We start from the raw sequence: 20091 nt of genomic DNA, 5'->3' as shown, positions 1-20091 counted from the left end.
AGCAGTTCACTCTTTATTAACGCTCGGCCCCGGGTCACTTGGAGCTGGTGTACTTGGTGACGGCCTTGGTGCCCTCGGACACGGCGTGCTTGGCCAGCTCCCCGGGCAGCAGCAGACGCACCGCCGTCTGGACTTCCCGGGATGTCAGTGTGGTTCGGCCTGAGTACTGGGCCAGCCGGGCAGCCTCGCCAGCCAGCCGTTCGAACACATCATTCACAAACGAGTTCATGATGCTCATGGCCTTGGAAGAGATGCCGATGTCTGGGTGCACCTGGAGAAGCAGCAGGGACCACTCCGTTAAGAGGAGGCTCTGCCCGACGGCCCAGCCCCAGGTTCCGGACCGCAAGACTCCCTCACCAGCCTCTCTCCAGAGGCCAAGACATGGAAATAGGGGTTTGCTACTATATCCAAGCTAGAAGTTTTTCCTAACTGTAGAAAGTAAGGCTATCAAGTGCCTTGTGTGAGCACGTGTAAGCATCAACCTTTGACAAACGCAATCAGTTACACAGCACTTTGCTTTCCTCGTTTAGTGTATTTGCGTCGCGTTACTGCTAGAAAGGGACTCCTAGTGGTGAAGTTCCCGGAGGCGGGAGGACCACTGGGTCCAAGGGTTTACGTACTTAACTTGGCAAATTATTACCAGATTATTATCCGGAGGGCACACTCATGTGACACGATCTCAGCACCAGCCTAGGAGTCAGAACACCTGGGAACGTGGCCGTCCGGTGAATCACCGCATGACCTCAAGTGAGGCACTTTCCTCTGGGCCTCAATTTCCTCCCCTGTCACACAAGATTTGAACTAGCTGACCTCCAGTAACACAAGCCATAGGGGCCTGGTGACAGTCCGAACCTGGGAGCGGGCAGACATGAAGTGTTTCCCTGTGAAGTGGGAGGGGCCACTGCCAATGACACACATCAAGCCAGTGGTGGAGACAGAAGTGGAACTCGGGCCCTCCCCACAGCCTCTCGATGTCAGCGGCGCAGGGGATCCGAGCCTAAACCCCTCATGTTATCACATCGTTTTCTCCTTGGGGTGGAGGGGTGTCACGGTGAGTTTCACAGTCCGTGGGTGACTCCCTAGCAGCTCTCCTTCGCCAGTGCAACCCGGGGCCAACCCTTGCCTCACCGTTCTTGAGCCCCAAGGTTAGGCAGAGCTGCAGGGCTCACCAGGGCTCCCTCCCACCCCCACGTTCTTCAGGTCACTGGAGTCTGTCCTCTGCTGCCGCCCTTACGGCCCTCTACAATGTCCCTGTCCCACCCCGGACCTGACCCCACGAAAGCATTCCCAGGCTCCGTGTCTGGAATCTACTCTAACAAAGCGGCAAGACTCGGGTCGCAGAGACTCAGGGCAGGCCAGGGAGCTGTTCTGCCGGCCCCTGGCCCTGGTTCTGCTGAGCGGGGCAGAGGCTTGGAGGCCAGGCTGCCTTGTATCCTTGACACACTGTTGTTGGGTGCCCGCTGATGCCCCCAAACATTTGTCAGTGTGCAAGTGCCAGGAGTAGGTGCTTCTCGTAGGTGCCTGGCAGGCTGCACGAGCAGAGAGCAGCCACAGCACCCGTGCGTGAAGAGGTGGGACGAGCAGGAGCCAGGGGCCCGCCCCCCGCTGCTGCCAGGTCACAGGACTCAGTCAATGCACGGAGCCCTCGTGGACCTTAGGGTCCTCATCCGCACAGCAGACCGATCCCGGAGCCCCTGAGTGACCGAGGGCTGTGTGGCTGCAAGGCCTTCCCTGAGACCTCAGCTCACACACACAGCTCCCGGCTCCAGCCACCACTAACTAGGGCCTCTCGTTGGTACCGTAATGTTGGCATTCGACCACGCTTCAGCGCCACGCTTTCTTACAGTCTTCCCTGTCTTTCGATTACGTCCCAGCTAACGTTCCACACAAGCATCTTGTCTGTCCAAAGCCCTGTAAGCTTCGGGACTGTGGTGGTGAGCTTTAAAGCTCGTCACAGGTGCACGGCGGGTACCGAGAGGTCGTAGGGGCCTCTGAGCTCGAGCAGAGCCACCGCAAGAGGCGCACGGCGGCGTGCCTGAGGCCACCCCCGCAGTGCCAGGAGTAAACAGAGGGGGACTCTCTGTCCAGTGCTCTCTCAAGGCTCTTTCGCCAGTACACTCCACACACACACACACACACACACACACTCACACTCACGCGCGCGCACGTCAGCTCCCCACTCTCACCTGCTTTAGCACCTTGTAGATGTACATTGAGTAGGTTTCCTTGCGCCGGCTGCGCTTTCTGGACTTCTTATCGCCGGAACTACGGCCCCTTCGGCCCGCCGACTGCTGCTGCCGTCCATGCTCCGCGCTCATCCTCCCGCTCCTCCAGCAGCCGCCTCCTGCTCCTTGGGGTGCTTTTATGGAGTCAGCTGCCCACCAGGTGGGGCTGGGGGCCAGCACCTGGGATGGAGGGGGTGGGAGGGGCGGAGCGTGGCCCCTCCCTCTCCAGAACACGCTCTGGGTTAATCCTGAAAGAAACTAATGGCTCCCACCTCTCCCGTAAGTGATTTCCTGTCTCTGAATGAGAAGCCCTCCCCCGCCCCGTACCCTCCGCCAACCGATCATCTCCCAGAATACTACACACCTGTGAGAGTTCACACAGCACCAGACCACGCCATGAGATCACTCTGCACCCACTGTGCTCAGCATGACTTGAAATGCAGGGGAGTGTCAGGAAGAACACAAGGCACCCCCCACCCCGCACCCCCAGAGCCCTACAATACAGCTGAAGAGGCCAGACCAGCCCACACAAAAGACAAGAGTAGAAGGACTAAAGAGGGGGCATAGCGAAGAGAGTTCAGAAAAGAAAAACTAGTGAGGGCTGGGGCGCCTGAGTGGCTCTGTCGGTTAAGTGTCTGCCTTCAGCCGTGGTCATGATCTCCAGGTCCTGGGATCCAGCCCTGCTTCGGGTTCCCTGCTCAGCAGGGAGTCTGCTTCTCTCTCTCTCTCTCCCTCTGCCCCTCCCCACTGCTCATTCTCTCTCTCTCTCTCTCAAATAATACAATAAAATCTTAAAAAAGAAAAACCAGTGAAGGCTACGGTAGCCAGAGATAGCTTCATGGAAGGAATGGGGATGTGACGCTGGTCTTGTAGGAGGGGTACAGTTTAACTGGGGAGAATGACAGAAGGACAATCCGTGGGAAAAGCAGAGTGGAATCAATGCGTGCTGAGTACATGAGGCTGGGACGGATGGCAGAAGTGGAGCAGAACCCGAGCCTAGACCAGATGCAGGCAGCGGGAAACCACGGGCTGGAAGGGCCCCCCGGGGAAGGTTTTGGGCAGACTGGAGGAGCCAGAGCAGAGGGACGCTGGATGCTTTCCACGAAAGCAGGTGAGGCGGGTTCCCTGTGCAAGTTCGCTGCAAAGGGAAGAGGCAGCTGTTCAATGGAATAGTTCTCACTTTGCACCTACGTGTGAATGATATTTCAGGTTCTTAAGTGCTGTGTGATTAAAGAAACCTGGAGCAACGTGAGAAGTATGGGCGGGGGGGGGGGAGGAGAGGGTTTTCCCAGTCAGGAAGAGGTGGGGGAGCGTCGTGAAGACCAGCATCATCTGTCAGTGGGTGGAAGCAAGCCTGAGCAGCCAACACCTCACTAATCTCACCTCTTCATCCGCTTCCCCAACAGCCGGCTACAGCTTGCGCGCTAAGGTTCAAGAGGACCAGGAGGGAATTCTTAATCCAAAAGAAAGTGCTGCTAATTTTAGGCCTTTGTAGAAATGTATATATAGTGAGCTTTTTAAGCATTCTTGAAGTTTTTGAAATTGGCTTTTTGAGGGGGTTGCGAACAGGCAAGCTGAATAGCCTTTGATTCTCCCAGTTCTGAAGCCTTACTTCGCACCTCAAGTAAGACCCTGGGGGACTTGAAAGGGAATCGGGAGGAACATACCCAGGATCTCCCTTGGCTGAAGGAGCAGGAGTGTTCATCTCTGTACCCATCGTCCCAGCAGCTCATTCTCGAGGCTATTCTCCCCCTTACCCGTCTCTGGATACTCAGAGCAGAAAAAGCAACAAAGCCAGGCCCCTCAGGGTGGGAGTCCGAGCCTGACTCCAGCCTCGCCACCAAGGGCTCGGCCGCAGCTTCTCAGCTCACATTCACTCCCACCGTTCCGTCTGCCCGGGGCAGCTCTTGGACTTCAGGGTCATCTGAGGTCCTAATCATCTTTCAAGTTGGAGCACCAATCCTGCCTTTCTGGAGAGCTACTCACAAGAAACTTTCCCCCCTTCTGAATCCTTCTGTGTATCCTAACAAGTCACAATTGAGCATCTGATTTATGCCCTGTCGTGTTCTCTAGCCATTGTCGGCTTCCCCATTAGATCGTGAGCTCCTTGGGGGTTTAGACACCATCTGGGACTGTTTTTTGTTTTACATAGTCTTAGCTGTACTGTAATCAGCACTGAAAAATCATGGCTGTGTAGGTCTCCCCACAGGGACGGCTGCTGAGGTGGTGTAATGAATCCGAACCAGTGCAGTTGGCCACCGGTGTGCCTGGTGGACAAAGGCTGCGAGTGCTAGTTGAGTTCGGATAGATCATGCAGAGCCCTGGCTGGGAAGTAAATTAGATCATGCTAACAAAAATTAAGGCCGTGGACAGATAAAATAACACAACTTCCTGTATCCCACCCAGAAATTGTGGTTCACAAACCTCAGTGTGAAAATGCGGACTCCTGACCATTTCTGCATCTCTCCCACCCCACCAGATGAAATCAGTAGGTTGGGGCCTGGTAATCTGCATTTTAACAAGCACCACTGGCTCCAAGTGTTGAGGTGCGGGTCGCAGCAAAGGAGCCTCAGACCACTCTACAAAACATGTCCCAGGAGAGTGGTTCTCAAAGTTCGGCCCCCAGACAAGCAGCATCAGCAGTACCTGGAAACTCGTTACAATATTTTAATTCCTGGTCTCACCCCCGACCTACTGAACCACAAACCCTGAGGCAAGACCCAGTGACTGGTGATGTAATGAGTCTTCCAGGTGATTGTGACGTGTGTCGTGAGACAATGGCCTAAGACAAGGCACAACTTCAAATCAAGGGAAGGAGAGTTATTCCAACTCCTGAAGACTAGTCTTTAGTCTGCATCCATCCCACCAGTTCCCAGCCAAGCTCCTGCTGAGGGAAAGTGCATTGGCACTGCAGGGAGGAGGGGAGTGAAGGGCCCAGAGACCAGAAAAGGAAGGTAGGGACCATGGCTTCTTCTTTCTTTATTGGACACTTTGTAGATGTCACGCAGGTCTAAAAGTTACACTGTTAAATAATTATTTAAAAACCGACCAGGACTAAAGCCCTGGCCCAGAGCTCCAAACCAGAAGCAGAAAGGAATGGGGGCGGTGGGCTGGGGGGTATTCCTCCAACATCACCAAAACCCAGAAAACGAGGACCCTAAGCTCTTTCACAGGCCAACCCAGGATGTGGGCCCTTGGGCTAACCCTCAGGTGCCTCTGGCTGCATCACTATCAGGTCAGTAACCAGCAAGGAGCTGGCAGAACAGCCAGCCGAGTCCACACATGGACAAAAGTAACTGGAAGGACAGGAAACGGACAGGTACTGTCCAGCTGTAGATAAGATCACAGAGTGCAGCTAAGGCAGGTGGGGGCAGGGGAGGGGCTGGGGAGCGGTATTGCAGCAATGCAGGAGTATGGCCCCAGAGGCCCAGCCCAGCCTGGGCAGGGGCTCACACATTGTGGGTCCTCCTGGTGAGCTGGGGCTCTTCACCCACCAGCTTAGACTTGAGGTGCTCCTTGTAGGCCAGGATATCTCCAGGCCACTTGGTGATTGTCTGCTTCTCACAGACCCAGATTTCCTGTGCAACCTAGAAAGCAAATCTTAGGCTTAATAATCCTGGCCAGCACTCTCCCTGTCCCTGTTCAGAAGACCACGGCCAGGAGACTCCAGGAAGAAACCCCCACCGCCCAACTCCATATCCAGCTCACAGTTTCACCATCTCTAGGTTCTTTGGGATGCCTAACCCAAGGGTACTGTAACCAGCATGTTTGGAGCCTTCCAAGCCAATATCCGCTGTGTCCCCTCATCTCAAGTGCCCCAACAGGGCCTAGATATGTTTAGAAACTTCACTCTCAGCTTCCTTTTCTCTACCCCATCCTTCCCAAAGCTTCAGAAAAATGATCAGAAGCTTTTCCAGCAATGCCTGGTGGTAAACCTTTGTTTAATCCAAATCCTCCTTAGTATACTATTTCTATGCTAAAGGAACTTGGTAAAGTAGGGGTGTCTGGGTGGCTCAGTTGTTGAGCGTCTGCCTTCGGCTCGGGTCATGATCCCAGTGTTCTGGGATCAAGCCCCGCATTGGGCTCCCTGCTCAGCGGGAAGCCTGCTTCTTCCTCTCCCACTCCCCCCTGCTTGTGTTCCCTCTCTCGCTGCCTCTCTGTCAAATAAATAAATAAAATCTTAAAAAAAAAAAAAAAAAGGATCTTGGTAAAGTAAAAGCACCCTGTTCTCTACCCGACTCCCTCACCAATTTTGGCTAACAATGCCATGTGCCAAATAGGCTACCATCCCCGAATAACTACTGAACAAAATGAAGTATCTCCATTAAGAATTTCTAAATTTCTCAGAGAGCCATAAAATCTGGTCCTCATTGGGGCACCTGGGTGGCTCAGTCATCAAGCGTCTGCCTTCAGCTCGGGGCGTGATACCAGGGTCCTGGGATCAAGGCCCGCATCGGGCTCCCTGCTCCACTGGGAGCCTGCTTCTTCCTCTCCCACTCCCCCCGCTTGTGTTCGCTCTCTTGCTGGCTCTCTGTCAAAAAAATAAATAAAATCTTAAAAAAAAATCTGGTCCTCATCCTGCCCTGTTTACACCCTGGGACCTTTTCCCACATCCAATAAACATGTATTGAGTGCCCCCTGCCACATGCTATGACTGTGTTCTACCCAGCCTTCTCCTGGATGCCCCTGCACTGACTCCCACTCCAGCCAGGGGCCTCACCTGCTGAATGAGTCTGAAATCATGGCTGACCAGCATCATACCACCCTCAAACTCATTGATGGCATCAGCCAGGGCGTCGATGGTCTCAATATCCAGGTGATTAGTGGGCTCATCTAGGAAGAGCATGTGGGGGTTCTGCCAGGCCAGCCAGGCCAGACACACTCGGCACTTCTGCCCATCAGACAGGTTCCGAATCGGGCTCACCTGAGGGGAACCGTGACATTTACAGAACTTGGTGTTACTCCCACCACACAGCGTGGCTCACCACTCCCCACCGCTTTCTCCACTAATGTGATCACCATTCTACAAAAAGGAAGACCCAAGATCACAGAGTGAGACAGTGACACAGCTACCAGTCTCTCAAGGCCTGTAGGGACAAATGTGGAGGCCTGAAGCACCTGCCGTCACTAAGGCCATACCTCTTGCTCTCTCTCTGCACTTAAATCGTTAACTAATTGAAACAATATGGTGGATCCTCAATCCAGAGCTGAATTTCCCTCGCCCTCAAGCACTGTGGTTTATCTTGTAGTGTGAGGCCAGGGCGTGTCAGAGACTGGGTGCTATCCCTGCCCCTCCCCATAAGGAGACCTGAATATTCCAGTACATACAACCTAGGGAAAAGGAAAGCTGTTGGGTTCTCTTGGATGCTAGAATCAAAGGAAGACACTTTTCAGTAAAGCACACAACTCTTGATCTCAGGGTTGTGAGTTCAAGCCCCACGTTGGTTGTGGAGCCTACTATAAGGTTAAAAAAAAAAAAAGAAGAGACTTTGGGATAGCTCCCAACCCCCCAGGGACACCAGGGACAGCATTCCCTGACCTCACAGCCACAATCTCCCAGTTATCTGGGGTTGTTCCCCACATCCACCCCTCCGCCCCCCCGCTGACCTGCTGTTTCCCAGTGAGACCATATCGACCAATGATCTTCCTCATTTCTTCCTTCTCCTTGATCTCTGGGTAGCACTTCATCATGTACTCTAAAGGTGAGAGGTCTAAGTCCAGCTGCTCTTGTAAATGCTACAGGAAAAAAAGAACCCACTCAGATGTGCCTGGTGTCCTACTTCAAAAGGAGTGCTGCTGGGTTAACTGCTGAGTAACTCTACCTCTACCCAGGCACCTGTTTAAGATTCCAGGAGAAGCAGGCAAAAGCTGACTTGGCCACATGCAGTCCCCTTCCCACACCCTGGACACCATCCTGTCCCCCAAGGCCTTTCTTTACCTGATGGTAACGCCCTATCTTGACATGAGAGTGTTTTCGGATCATCCCATCTGTTGGTAGTAGCTAGAAAGAAAAGAGTATTAGGTGGAAAGAAAAGCACACAGAAAGGGAAACTCGGTCAGAAGCAGACAAAGGCAGAGTAGGAAAATAAACATATGTTCACTGAACAAGATGCTAAGTTCCTAAACAGAATCTACATCACCACCTCGCAGACTGCTCATCTGGCCACTCTAAAAATATTGAGGAAGCTACATTGAAACAGATGTTTTCAAGGGAAGCAAAGATACATACAACACAGTCTACTTAGTAATTAAATGTCTACTACAGAATGCGCCACCTGTAAAACAAAGGACTTGGACATACCTACAACAGGGTTTCCCAAATAAAAACATGTCTCTAAATGCAGATGTTCCTCTAAACATTCTAACTGAAAACAAGGAAAAATATCGAGCCACATGCATGTTTTTTCTCTCTCACACTCACACTCACACACACACAGATCCTCCTTCCCTCCCCCGCTCTGAGAAAACAGCTCCAAGCTTCAGCACTGCCAGTGACCACATCCCCCACCCCAGAACTGGCTCACTCACCACCAGCAGCTCACGCACCATCGGTGTGCTCAGCCCCTCCAAGCGTCATGGCCCCTGCACACCTTCCCTCTTCCTCAGACACGGTAAGTACCTACTCTTAAAAATCCCAATCCCCAACTTGGCCCCATACCTCTCCAGTTAGCAGCTTCAGAAGAGTTGACTTCCCCGCTCCATTGGGCCCCACCAGAGCCACTCGCGTATCAAGATCGATACCAAATTCTAGATTGTTGTAGATGGAAGGCTGAGGTGGGCGTGAGAGAGAGATGAACACGACGCTAGGTTACCCATCAGTCGAGTTGGCTGGCAGATCAACCCCACCACATCCCCAGTCGCCACGTGAGGAGCTGGGAGTGTGAGGAGGAGGCCGCTCTCATAGCAGACCCCAACCTACTGCCTGCACCCACTGCCTCAGCTGAGCAGTTCTCCTCCCAAGTACTTGAAGAGGGGCCACCGTGAGACCCTGGGCGAGGCACCTAAGCTACTATGCCTGAAATATCCTGCGCACCATGTGGGTTAGCGGGTGGGTTCAGCAAAGAACAGCAGACTCTCCCAGCCAGCTGATGCTTATCTTGTAAAACGCACCCCAGCCTCCCAACCGCACAGGAGTACTCACCCCGTCTTTTGTATACTTGAAGCTCACATTTTGCACCATAATGACAGGTGGAGGAATCTTGCCACACGGTGGGAAATAAAATGACAGTGTCTAGGAAGAGGAGAGTTTATCAAGTTAGGTTGTGTCTTACCCACCTCACCGTAGGCCACTAACTTTACCCAGGCGGGCCCCACCTTGTCGCTCACGACCCTCTCTGTCAGTCCCGATGCCATCATTTTCTGTAGTGTTTTCTCCTTGCTCTGCGCCTGCCGAGCCAGCTTGGCACTGCCATGACCAAACCTAGCAATGTAGTTCTGAAAGAGACCAGAAAGAGGGCTTGGAGTATGGGCGGGTGCCAAAAAACTCATTTTAAATGTGGGGTAAATACTGATGACAACTTCTTCCTGACTTCCAGAACCCCACCCTAAGTTCCCCAAATACCCCCTCATCCAACTCTCCTGGAGAACATGAGCTCGGCTCTACCTTCATGTGTGCAATCTGATCCTGCTCCCAGTGAAACCTCTTCATCTGGTTCTCCTCCAGCTCCAGCCGTGTCTTCACATACTGATCATAATTACCCTGCAGAGAAATGTGCCAGGCAAGGCAGGCAGCTTTAACCTCCGGCCTGGTTCTCAGGGTTTAGGGGGATGCGGGACGGCATCTGACTTGGCCCTGGCTATAATACTGTGCAGCAGGGAAAGGGGAAGTACATTAACGAAGCAGACCCTAACCTAGAATCTGAGGTCTTTCACATTGTGTGCCTCTCACTCTTAGCCAGAGCTGGACCCCAGAGCAAATCCTCGGGTTAGCCATAAAGACACCCACAGCACTGGCAGCAGTCCTGACTAAAACAGTCATACAGACATCGCAAGGCTCACAGCCTTCCAAGAGCACCTCCTACTCCTCCCTACCCCACTTAGCGGCTGAAGCCCCATGTGGGCTACAGAAACTGCACCCAGAAAGGAAGACAGTAGACCAATCAGATTTAGGACCTAGCAAACCCTGCACAATTGGACTGCCATGGTTTCTATCTGCAAAAAATCAGGCTCAACCTAAATAGTCATCAAAAAGGGCCTGACAAGTAAGTTACCAGAGAGCTATGCAATGAAATATTATGCAATTAACTGAAAAGAATGAGGTTGCTGTATACATATTCATATGGGAAGCAGTACAAAATATATTAAAATGTAAAAGCAACCTAGAGAAGAGAACAATTATTAACATTACAGCTCTGATATGTATACATGAAATTTACTACAAATCCTTGCAAGTATATATGAAGTCTCTGGAAGACTATATAAGAAATTATTAATACTTCCACAGTGAGTGTAAGTATGAATGAAAAGGACTTCTATTTTCTTTTTTTGAAATACAGAAAATGGAAAGGCAAACAAGTGGGCTGTTGAGATCCTGACTCCCACTCTTCACGGAAGGAAGGGTAATTGTGTGACTGTTGTGAAACAGAGTTAAGTCGTCATTCAAGGAGGCAGGGAGCACCGGGAACTGCCTGCGGACCATGAAAAGTCCACCTCTTTACCATACGGCAAACACACCACGTACACAGGCTGCCAATCGATGGCCTACAACCTGAGAGCAACTACTTTGAGACTAAAATAGAACAGGCTGCAGGACTCCTTGTCCACATCTTTTTATAGCAATAGGTAGAAAAGGGCTATTAAGTCTGTTTTGTTTTGCTTTGTTTAAAGGAGAGCTTCAAGGAGCTGGTAAGCACAGAGGTTGCCGTGGAGAAGCTGCGGCCTACTCACCGTGTAATACTTCAGTTTCTTGTTGTGCATATGAATGATGTTGGTACAGACACCATTCAGAAAGTCCTGGGAATGGGAGACGAGGACCAGGATGCGCTTAAAACTGTAAAGCCAGAGAACCAGTCAGGGAGGTGCTCAAAACTGTGATGGTCCACAACAGGGGAGCTGAGAGGTCCAGAAAACCTTCATCTTTTCCCATCCTTACACCGGAGCACCCTTTAGATTTAACAGCCAATTCCTGGCTCCCAGCAACCACCCAGGCCACCAGTGCACATTCCATCTGTAATGAGACTTTGAAGGCTTTCAGTCTGAGTTTCCTCAATCTTCTGTTCTAATTTTCAGAAGAATGGAGTGGAGATGGTACTTTAACAGTGACGATAAAAATAAGCATATATACACAAACATATCCATAAATGTCTCTAATAGGTGGGTGGGAAGAACCGAGCAGGTGTGATAAAAATCACTATACTCTGCTTTTTGAAAGACGGTACCAAGTCATTGCAGAGACCACTAAAAGCCTGCCCTCAGAGCTGGTACAATATTCCAGTTATTGAGCTCTTTGGCTGTATGTCACTGCATCACGATCTTCAGTGGGAGCCCCTCTTTACACGATGCATAGAAATACGGTTAAGAGAAAAACAGTCTAAAGACATGTATGAAGTATGAAGGTGTCGTATTTTAAATGGGAAGAACCAAGAAAACTTAAAAAACAACTTGCACGTTTCAGACTGCAAATAACCAATCACACGAAACAGCCTGCGCTAAAGGTGCTCACCACGTTTTCAGTCTGGCCTTCCCCCGCCTTGCATCGGTTCTTTTTCTCACTGCTCTCCTATCACTGCAGTTTCTGGGCATCCATTTCCTTTAGACTCTGCTCAGCTCCCCCCTTCAGGACCTGCCCACTCCCAACCCCTATCCCCAGCCCCTTACGTCTTTAATTCTTCTTCCAACCACACACAGGCATCGAGATCCAGGTGGTTGGTGGGCTCGTCCAGGAGCAGCATGAAGGGCCGAATGAAGAGGGCTCTGAAGGAGAGGAAAGGAGACAGAGCCCCTTCAGTCTGCTGGGGGCTACACAGAAGGGGACTGCCTTGCCTGCTACCTGCAAACCTGGTCAGACACGGCTTGAGTCCTGAGATCAATTCTAGGTTCTGTAACTGCGAGGAAAGGGGAGAATGAGGAGAGAAACCAGAGCTGAGATGAAAGGGCAGAAAACGGGGTGAGAAGCACAAGGATGGTGCAGTTTGAGGATAAGGTTGTAAAAGTCCTTACGAGTCTGCAAATCTTTTACGCTGAAACTGGTGACCATCAGGAAGACAAAAGGATAGAGGAAATAAATTGCTAAAGCAAAAGTATTCAAGTTAAACCTATCTGACGGGGTTGCCAGACTTTAGCAAGGAGGCCAAAAAATGTTCTCTTCTTAGGTAGAATCTCAAGTCAGCAGAAGCAAGGAGACAGCACCGGTTCCTATACCCACAGTCACCACACTGCAGGGCTTTTTAAAATTAGATTTCCAGGCACCAAATTCCAAGATTCCAACTGCACAGATGTGAAGAGGAGGCTAGGCAATCTGTACTTCTAAAAGCTCCCAGGGGAAACCAGAGGTGGCTAATCCTTGCTAGCACGTGCAACCACTGCTCTCATGGCCTAAGGCACACACACAGCCTCGCTAAAGCAGTGTATCAAACCTCACCAATTCACTTGGCAGACAACAGCGAGATGACGGAGCCACCTATTTAACTGGGGACTTCCTGCGGGGCCTGCTGAGGGAATGATGGGCTCTACAAACTCACTTTGGGTCCAGGTCACAAGAGGGTAGGACAGATTTCTTAATAACTGCCTAATATTTTATCTTCATATAGCAAGAATTAGAAGGACTGAAACACAAAAAAGGACAGGATGGGAGTCAGGAAGAAAGAAATGGACCTACTTTACCATTTTACTTAGGCCTGATCCTAGGATTCCCAAACACTGTGCCAGAAATCCAACAATGATCACTTCGGTCAGGAAGCTCACTCCTGAGCCCAAGCATACCACCGCCCTCCACACCATGGATGTCGTGTCTTGTATGGCACACTTACAGACCACTGACCTCTATTCTAAACAGTTCCACTGGAGTAAGCATTCGACCCTGAAGGAAATGGGGAGCTCCAGAGGGTAGAGAAGGAGGAAGGAACTCACCTGGCAAGGGCAACCCTCATTCTCCAGCCCCCACTGAAGTCTTTCAGCTTCTTGCGTTGCATGGCAGGAGTGAAACCCAGTCCATGCAGGATCCGTGAGGCCCTCATCTCTGCCTTGTCAGCATCCAGCTCTTCCAGTCGCTCATAGAGCTCCATGAGCTTCTCACACTCCGCTGTGGGCAGTGAATGGCTCGTGAGGCTCCCTGGGCCTTTCCCGGGAGGAGGTCCACCCCCACCCGTAGGTCTGGAGCCCTACCATCCTCGTGAGCCAGCCGCTCAGCCTCCCTCTCCAGCATGGCCCGCTCTGTGTCGACTTCCATCACACACTGCAAAGGTGTCTTGTCACTAGGGGGCATCTCCCGAGTCAGATGGTAGATGTCAATGTGCTCAGGGATGGGCACTTCCCGTTTCCCAATAGCAGAGAGCAGCATGGACTTTCCTGAGAAGAGCAGGCAAAGAATGGGAAGAGGACACTCAGCACAGGTCTGCCGGTCATTCCCCTACTTCAGTTCCTCCACTCCAGCCAAACCATGACCTCACCATTTTTTTGAGTACCCTTCTTCCTTCATTTATTCAAATCCTACTATTAATTCCCCCGCCTCCCTGCTTTCTGGGGCTACCTTTCCAACTTTCCTCCAATTCTTGTCCCACCCCTCCTCCGTGAAGTCAGTTCACCTACAGTGGCCTCACACACCACCACTCCTGCCCCTCCCGCCCACTTCTCCAGCACCTACTGTCTGTAACTACTCATGTGGTACTTACCACATACTGCTCTGTACTGCTAGTTCCTTCTCCCTGGACATATGTGGTCTCCCACCCATACTGTAAACTCCTTGCTTTGCACATAGCTGGTGCTAAGTAAATACTTGCTGAGTGACAGACGAGCCAAGGAGAGATACCTCCCACCTCGCCTTCCAAGGGCCTCACCAATTCCATTTAAGCCAATGAGGCCATAACGACGGCCTGAGTTTAATTCCAGTTTGGTGTCACTGAGCAGCTCTTGACCATGAAAGGTGAGGGAGAGGTTGATAATGTGGGCGTCAGTACTGTTGGGGTGAGAGGCGAGGACACCAGTGACAGCTCGAGCAGCAGCTTTCTTCATCTCAAAGTCCTCTAGCTCCTTGGTCAGCAAATCCACTTCTGGAGACAGAAAAGAAGTTTAGGAAAAGGGTAAGACAGACCCCGCCCTCGCACTAAAAGAGCATTCAGACAGCTCAGTAGAGAATCAGACTTTTAAACTGAGGGTCCAGGGTTTGTGTCCCTGTTTGGGTATTGGTGGGTTTTGCCCCTTACTTAAGTGACCAAATGTTATCTTACGAAGACCCAAATGCTGAAAAAGGCATGCCCTGCAGGAGCTGGCTTCAAGATCGAGTGGAGCTGACAGATGTTTCACAAGCTTTACAGAGTGTGTACATTGTATATAGGTCTGTCCTAATCCCTCCTCTCGCGGGCTACTTTTTATTCACAACTTGTTCTTTTAATTCTAACGTCTGTTTTTAAATGACACAAATGCATGAGGGGAATGGCTAGAACTCCCAATTTTCCTCCATTATGTATGTGTTTAAGAATTAGTCCCAAAACCCAAAAGAAAGCAGATACTACGGAAGTGCAATTCTCTCATTCCATGACCTAGTGGAATTCCATATTCCAGATACGCTTCTAAGCAGCGCAGAAGGGACCACTGTGAGAAAATGCATAAAGGGCTCGACACAAGTAGAGCCAAGGCTGGGAAAACCAGATGTTCCCAAATCTGGAGGGTGTCAGAGATGCAAACTGACCATAGCTGTGGTGCCTTTGTGGTTTTTCAGGCAGGAGTACATCTTTAGTGTGGGAAGAATGATGAATATTAATGGCTAATCTATGCTGAGTTTACTCTGTGCTTGAGACTGTGCGACGTCATCACTCTCCATCTAACTTAATCCTTACAACACCTATAAGATATATACTTATAAATGAAGAGGTAAATAACACAGCCAAGGTCAAAAAAGCTAGTTAGTGACAGAGCCAGAATTTGAACCAGGTGATCTTACCTATGTCACTATGCTACCTTTCCAGAAAGGAGAGTGCCCATAAAGTATTACTGAATGGGGGCAGATGGAGTCCTGGTAAGCTGCTTCCAAAAGAAAATAAGGCTATTTATTGACCTTTTGGGGAAGGAATCAGGAATTACATGAGGTTCCACTATGATGAGAATTTTCTGATTTTTTTAGACTTTGTTACCCTTACCTATGTTCCCTTAGTGATTTTACAGAATCCCTGAAATGAGAAAAGACTATGTGCTTGTCCTCAGGAGGAATAAAGATGGGGTAGAGGGGTGAAGAGAGCTCTCTCGTTGGGGACACCAACTCCAAGAGAGAGAATGTGGGGCGGTTAGTCTCAGGTCACACTCTCTGAATACCCCACCCTGTCAGATAATTACTAGTGCTGGTCCCATTACCCACCTTGGGGCTAACACTGCCCTACCTTAAGGAGTCAACACTAAGGGCAGGGACTGCTTCTCTAGACAGATGGCAGGTGCTCCATCTCCATCTCAGCTCGTGTGTCATAAATCAGTGCTTGATGAAAACTTTTTGAATGGAGATCAAAGTTTTTGTTTTCACTGAATAAAGGAACTTTCAGTCTCTTTTCTACGTGGCTGAGTTATCAGACTTCCTACAGCTCTGCTTCATGCCAATCCCTATTCTAGATGCTGAGAAGATGGGAGTAAGAAGTTTATGATCTAGATCAGGAGTTGGTAAACTTTTCCTTAAAGGGCCAGATGCTAAATATTTCAGGGTTTATGGGTTTACAGGTCAAGTGGCAAAATCAAGACATTTGAAATGTAACCGCTTTAAAAAATGTAGAAAACCATTCTTAGCATAGGAGCGGGGGGGTAGCTCAAAAAAAGACTGGCCAGATTTGGCCAACTGCCTGTTTTTATAAAGTTTTACTGGAACACAGCCACACTCATCATTTGCAGTGTCTGTGGCTGCTTTCCACTACAATGGCAGAGCTGAACAGCTGCAACAGAGACCATATGGCTCACAAAGCTACAAATATTTACTATCTGGATCTTTATAGAAAAAGTTTGCTGATCCCTGGTCTAGACCTCCATCTGCTCAGGCAAGAGGAAGATCAAAATTAAGGGAAAGCTATATATTCTTTTCTCTTGACCTCTTCTAGTTTACAGCATCTAGGACCTAAGTCACCTCTCAACCTTCTAAAGTAAGAGACTTCATTCATAAAGTAACAGACTTCATTTTCCTCGCCTACAGCATCCCAGGAAACACTGTCACTAAAGACAGCGCTGAATAAATGCAAAAGGGATTCTGGAATAAACTTCATCAGCGAGAATACTGTAGACTTCACAAGAAGTCCCTTTCTACTCACTCCCCAAACAAGAGGACCAGCTGAACTCCAGTGTCTGTCCTGAAGAGTCTCACATTCTAAAGAAGGTTACGCTGTCAGAGGTCATTTTCTTTGACATTTATTTTGATATTTCCATACCTTACTACCTAAGGAAGATTGTGTGACAATGGCAATCAGTAAAGGTTGGAGAATGGTGGCCTGTAGCATCAAGTAATCTCAAATTCAGAGAGGAGAGAGGACCCAGTCTTGGAAGAGGGAGCAGAAATGACACGGGTCCCTGACAATAAGAAATGTTTAAAGAGGGCTGGAAGGAAAACAGATGTCACATTTCAGAACAGCAGCTGCCTGAGGAAGCAAGGTGAAAACCAAAGCTCTCCTATTACTGAGATGGGGATACCACAGCTGGGTTCCCTGGAAATCCTATTTTCCCAGGGGCAAAAGTGAACAAGAAACTTGTAATGGAAACAGTGGACAATAGTCTCAAGTAGGGTTCACTTTGTTACCTTTCCAATTCAGCCAGAGAGCTGATGACAGATACTGCTTCACCAGGGCCTAGAGGGGACCCCACCTCTCTATTTTAGAGATCACCTCCTCATTCGCTCCCATCATTTTAAACTTGGCATCCTCCACTACTCGGGCCAGGAATAAAACTTCCCTGTGACCTGACCTTACTGCACTAGCTTTCTCCCACAATTCTTATTTTGGAGACAATTCCTACCACTCAACTCTCTCCTCTCAATCACTTTTAACTTCCCCCTCTCTGAATTCTTATCTGTTATTATTTGTATCAGTAACTTTGCTCTTCTCTTCAAACATTTACTTAGCATTCCATCTGCAAGGTTAGTCCTACAAAAAAGTATTACCCAAGAAACATGGTCCCTGCACTCAAAGATCAAATGATTTAGATGAAGAAACAGAAGATACAACATAGGGGCGCCTGGGTGGCACAGTGGTTAAGTGACTGCCTTCGGCTCAGGGCATGATCCCGGTGTTATGGGATCGAGCCCCACATCAGGCTCCTCCGCTATGAGCCTGCTTCTTCCTCTCCCACTCCCCCTGCTTGTGTTCCCTCTCTCGCTGGCTGTCTCTATCTCAGTCGAATAAATAAATAAAATCTTAAAAAAAAAAAAAAGAAGAAGACACAACATAAAAAGTAACAGTATACAACAGCACAGGGGTTTAGTGAAAGGTACTATTTTAAAGGTCAGGTTTGATGGGGAAAGTTTTGCTATCCTAAGCTGCACCCCAAGAGAAATGTCAAATGTAGATAGCACAAAAATTGTGGTATTAGAACCTTAGTGTATAAGGGCAAAAATGTCATGACTAGTCAAGGGACAGTAATAGTCGGGATGGAGCAGGTCTGTTTGGGGAATTTTCAGAGGGGTAGGAAAGAAGGCTGGGAAGAGACTTCCAAGAGCCTGAAAAATTCTGTATCACATACTGTCGTGTTTCCCTAGCTGGACTCTAAGTTATCAGAGAGCAAACTGTTCAAAGTGCATCAGTATGTAGCATGGTGTCTAGCGCTTGAGAAGTGCTCAATAAATATTTCCCAAAATATAAATAACAGGAAAGCATCTTTTCCCAGGAAAAATCCCAAAAAGCAATTCATAAGTTTCTCTCTCAGTAGAGTCACTACCCCTGGAAGGACAGGGGTATGATATGGCAAAGAACCTGGCATACTGACCACCATGTGTGGAAACGGAAACTGAGAAAAGGGCAAGGAACTCACCTCCTCCTCAGGCTAGCATGAACAGCAGCAAGATAGCACAACACCCGTGCATTTGTTTTCCCCTAGGTATGTGAGAACCTTGTGTTCAGTTTCCCTGATCAATAACAAGACTTCACATGCTCCAGCTCTATCAGTTTGGTTCATTATGAAAAGTTTTGTGGCACCAGATATATTCTCCAGTGCCCCCGCGTCAGGATTCTGACTCCGGTTTGGGCATCCACTAAGTTGTAGCAACCATCCCAGGAACCCACGTGTCCCTCAATTCACCTGTGGTCTCTCGGCCATTGGCCTCATTTTTCTCCTCTGCCACCTGTGGTTCTGTGACAGTATCTCCGTTTTCTTCGTGTCCCTTTCTGGGCCGCTGTCGTGCTTTGGCAGCTTCCTTCTTCTTGGCTGCCTTCTTCTTGGCCAGGTCAGAGGGCATGGTGATGAACCACAGGGGTACGAAACTGTTCTTACAGGGAGCCTGAAGGAAGGAAGGCAAACACCCCCAAATTCTGAACTTGTGGTAGAATGCCTGGGCCCTGCTCCATCCCGCTCAGGAATTTTCCTATCAAGCTTTGGATACCCTGCTCCGCCCATGCCTAGCCGCTCCAAATTTTGTCAGGGTCCAATTCTGGTCCTCGGCCGCTCTTCTAATCTTAACATCTCTTCCCTCAGGCTTTGTCCACCAATCCCCACGGACTGCCTCACTCTGGAAACGCTCCTCCTTTCAGGGCCTCCACTTAGGGACCAGGTTCTGCCCCCTCGGCAGAGGTCCCCGTCACCGGTTTCCCCACAACTTGGCGCTCGGCGCTCCAGCCGGCCGCCTCACTTTCCCGGGCTTCCTCCTCCCGTCTGCCTCGGTCCTCCTCTCCGTCGTCCCCCTCCACACCACCGAACCGTCGGACCCAGCTTCTTCCCGGGACGCACTCGTCTTCCCCTCGGTGAGTCCCCTCGGGGTCTCCTCGCTCGCCACCCCCGGGACTTTCCCCAGCCCCCGCCCGTCAGTGTCTCTCCCTGGGCCCTTTCTTCTCCTCCGCAGCCTCCTCCATCCCGACCCCGTCCCTCCTCCCTCTTCTCTTCTTCCCTCCCCCCTCACCGGCCAGCACCCTCCCCCCGGCGCCCCTTCCCCCAACTCACTGGGCCTCGCCGCTCGGCCTCTGTCGCAACAGAGCTGCTCCTTGGGCTCCTCCGCGTGCGGCCGGCTCACTAGCCAATCACGGCATCGCGCGGCTGTCGGCGCACCGCCGCGCAGACTCCTGGGAAGTGTTGTTCTCGAGTCGCGGCGGCTAGGGCGGAGACCCCTCCTCGAGAACTACCGCCTATCGCAAGGGCTCGCGTGACGTCATCAGGATGAGCGAGGATGGGGGAATTAGAGTCCAAGAGCCCGCCGAGAAGCTGTCGGTTTTGGGCCCTGGAAACTGCAACTCCCAGACTGCTCCTCGGATAAGGGGCTGGGCCTTCCAGGCTTTACCCCACCTCTCAAAAAATTTGTGGAGTTATGTGCAGATACTGAGTTTATAGGGCCGCCCAGCCGTCTCAAACAGCAGGGCGAGCGACTACACTTCCCAGCATGCGTCAGGAGGGAGTGGGTCGAAACAATGGGAAGAGGAGAGGAGGGAGGTAGAGGGAGAAGGAGGAGGAAGAGTGAGGCAACTGGAAAGAGAGGGCTGAGAAAGAGGCGCTTCACCACGAAGGTGATGCGAAGAACAGAATTCCTCTTTGAAAGAAAGGCGTCCTC

The 20091-nt window shown here is 50.4% G+C and overlaps 2 protein-coding genes across 2 annotated transcripts; both read right to left on the bottom strand.

Moving 5' to 3' along the window:
- On the bottom strand, positions 1–2905 carry LOC103660949 (histone H2B type 2-E1). Its single transcript, XM_008688605.2, has 2 exons — positions 2187–2905; positions 1–271 (listed from the first exon to the last, which is right to left on the bottom strand). The coding sequence occupies exons 1-2, from the start codon at positions 2316–2318 to the stop codon at positions 35–37; spliced, it is 369 nt and encodes a 122-aa protein (XP_008686827.1). The 5' UTR covers positions 2319–2905; the 3' UTR covers positions 1–34.
- Positions 2906–5189: 2284 nt separating this feature from the next.
- LOC103660948 (ATP-binding cassette sub-family F member 2) lies at positions 5190–19615 on the bottom strand. The gene is made up of 15 exons (XM_040643794.1): positions 19491–19615; positions 18636–18834; positions 14219–14431; positions 13548–13730; positions 13293–13464; positions 12042–12137; positions 11112–11214; positions 9829–9924; positions 9540–9659; positions 9367–9456; positions 8884–8994; positions 8164–8226; positions 7833–7961; positions 6946–7149; positions 5190–5812 (listed from the first exon to the last, which is right to left on the bottom strand). Exons 2-15 carry the CDS (start codon positions 18790–18792, stop codon positions 5675–5677), a joined length of 1875 nt encoding a protein of 624 aa, XP_040499728.1. The 5' UTR covers positions 18793–18834; positions 19491–19615; the 3' UTR covers positions 5190–5674.
- Positions 19616–20091: the final 476 nt, after the last annotated feature.

This window comes from Ursus maritimus, unplaced genomic scaffold (genome assembly GCF_017311325.1).
Source record: "Ursus maritimus isolate PB19 unplaced genomic scaffold, ASM1731132v1 scaffold_3, whole genome shotgun sequence".
NCBI lineage: Eukaryota > Metazoa > Chordata > Mammalia > Carnivora > Ursidae > Ursus > Ursus maritimus.
Note: the sequence above shows the minus strand (reverse complement) of the source record. Positions and strands in the feature narration are given on the sequence as shown.

What these genes read in the sequence shown, in the direction of transcription:
- LOC103660949 (XM_008688605.2), bottom strand. Translation starts at nt 2,318, where the DNA reads ATGAGCGCGGAGCATGGACGGCAGCAGCAGTCGGCGGGCCGAAGGGGC. An exon ending in TCTACAAGGTGCTAAAGCAG is followed by an intron (nt 272 to 2,186) that starts GTGAGAGTGGGG and finishes CTGCTTCTCCAG; the next exon opens with GTGCACCCAGACATCGGCAT.
- LOC103660948 (XM_040643794.1), bottom strand. Translation starts at nt 18,792, where the DNA reads ATGCCCTCTGACCTGGCCAAGAAGAAGGCAGCCAAGAAGAAGGAAGCT. An exon ending in CAATGGCCGAGAGACCACAG is followed by an intron (nt 14,432 to 18,635) that starts GTGAATTGAGGG and finishes TTCTGTCTCCAG; the next exon opens with AAGTGGATTTGCTGACCAAG. An exon ending in ATTTCAGACTCATTCAGCAG is followed by an intron (nt 5,813 to 6,945) that starts GTGAGGCCCCTG and finishes TTTGCTTTCTAG; the next exon opens with GTTGCACAGGAAATCTGGGT.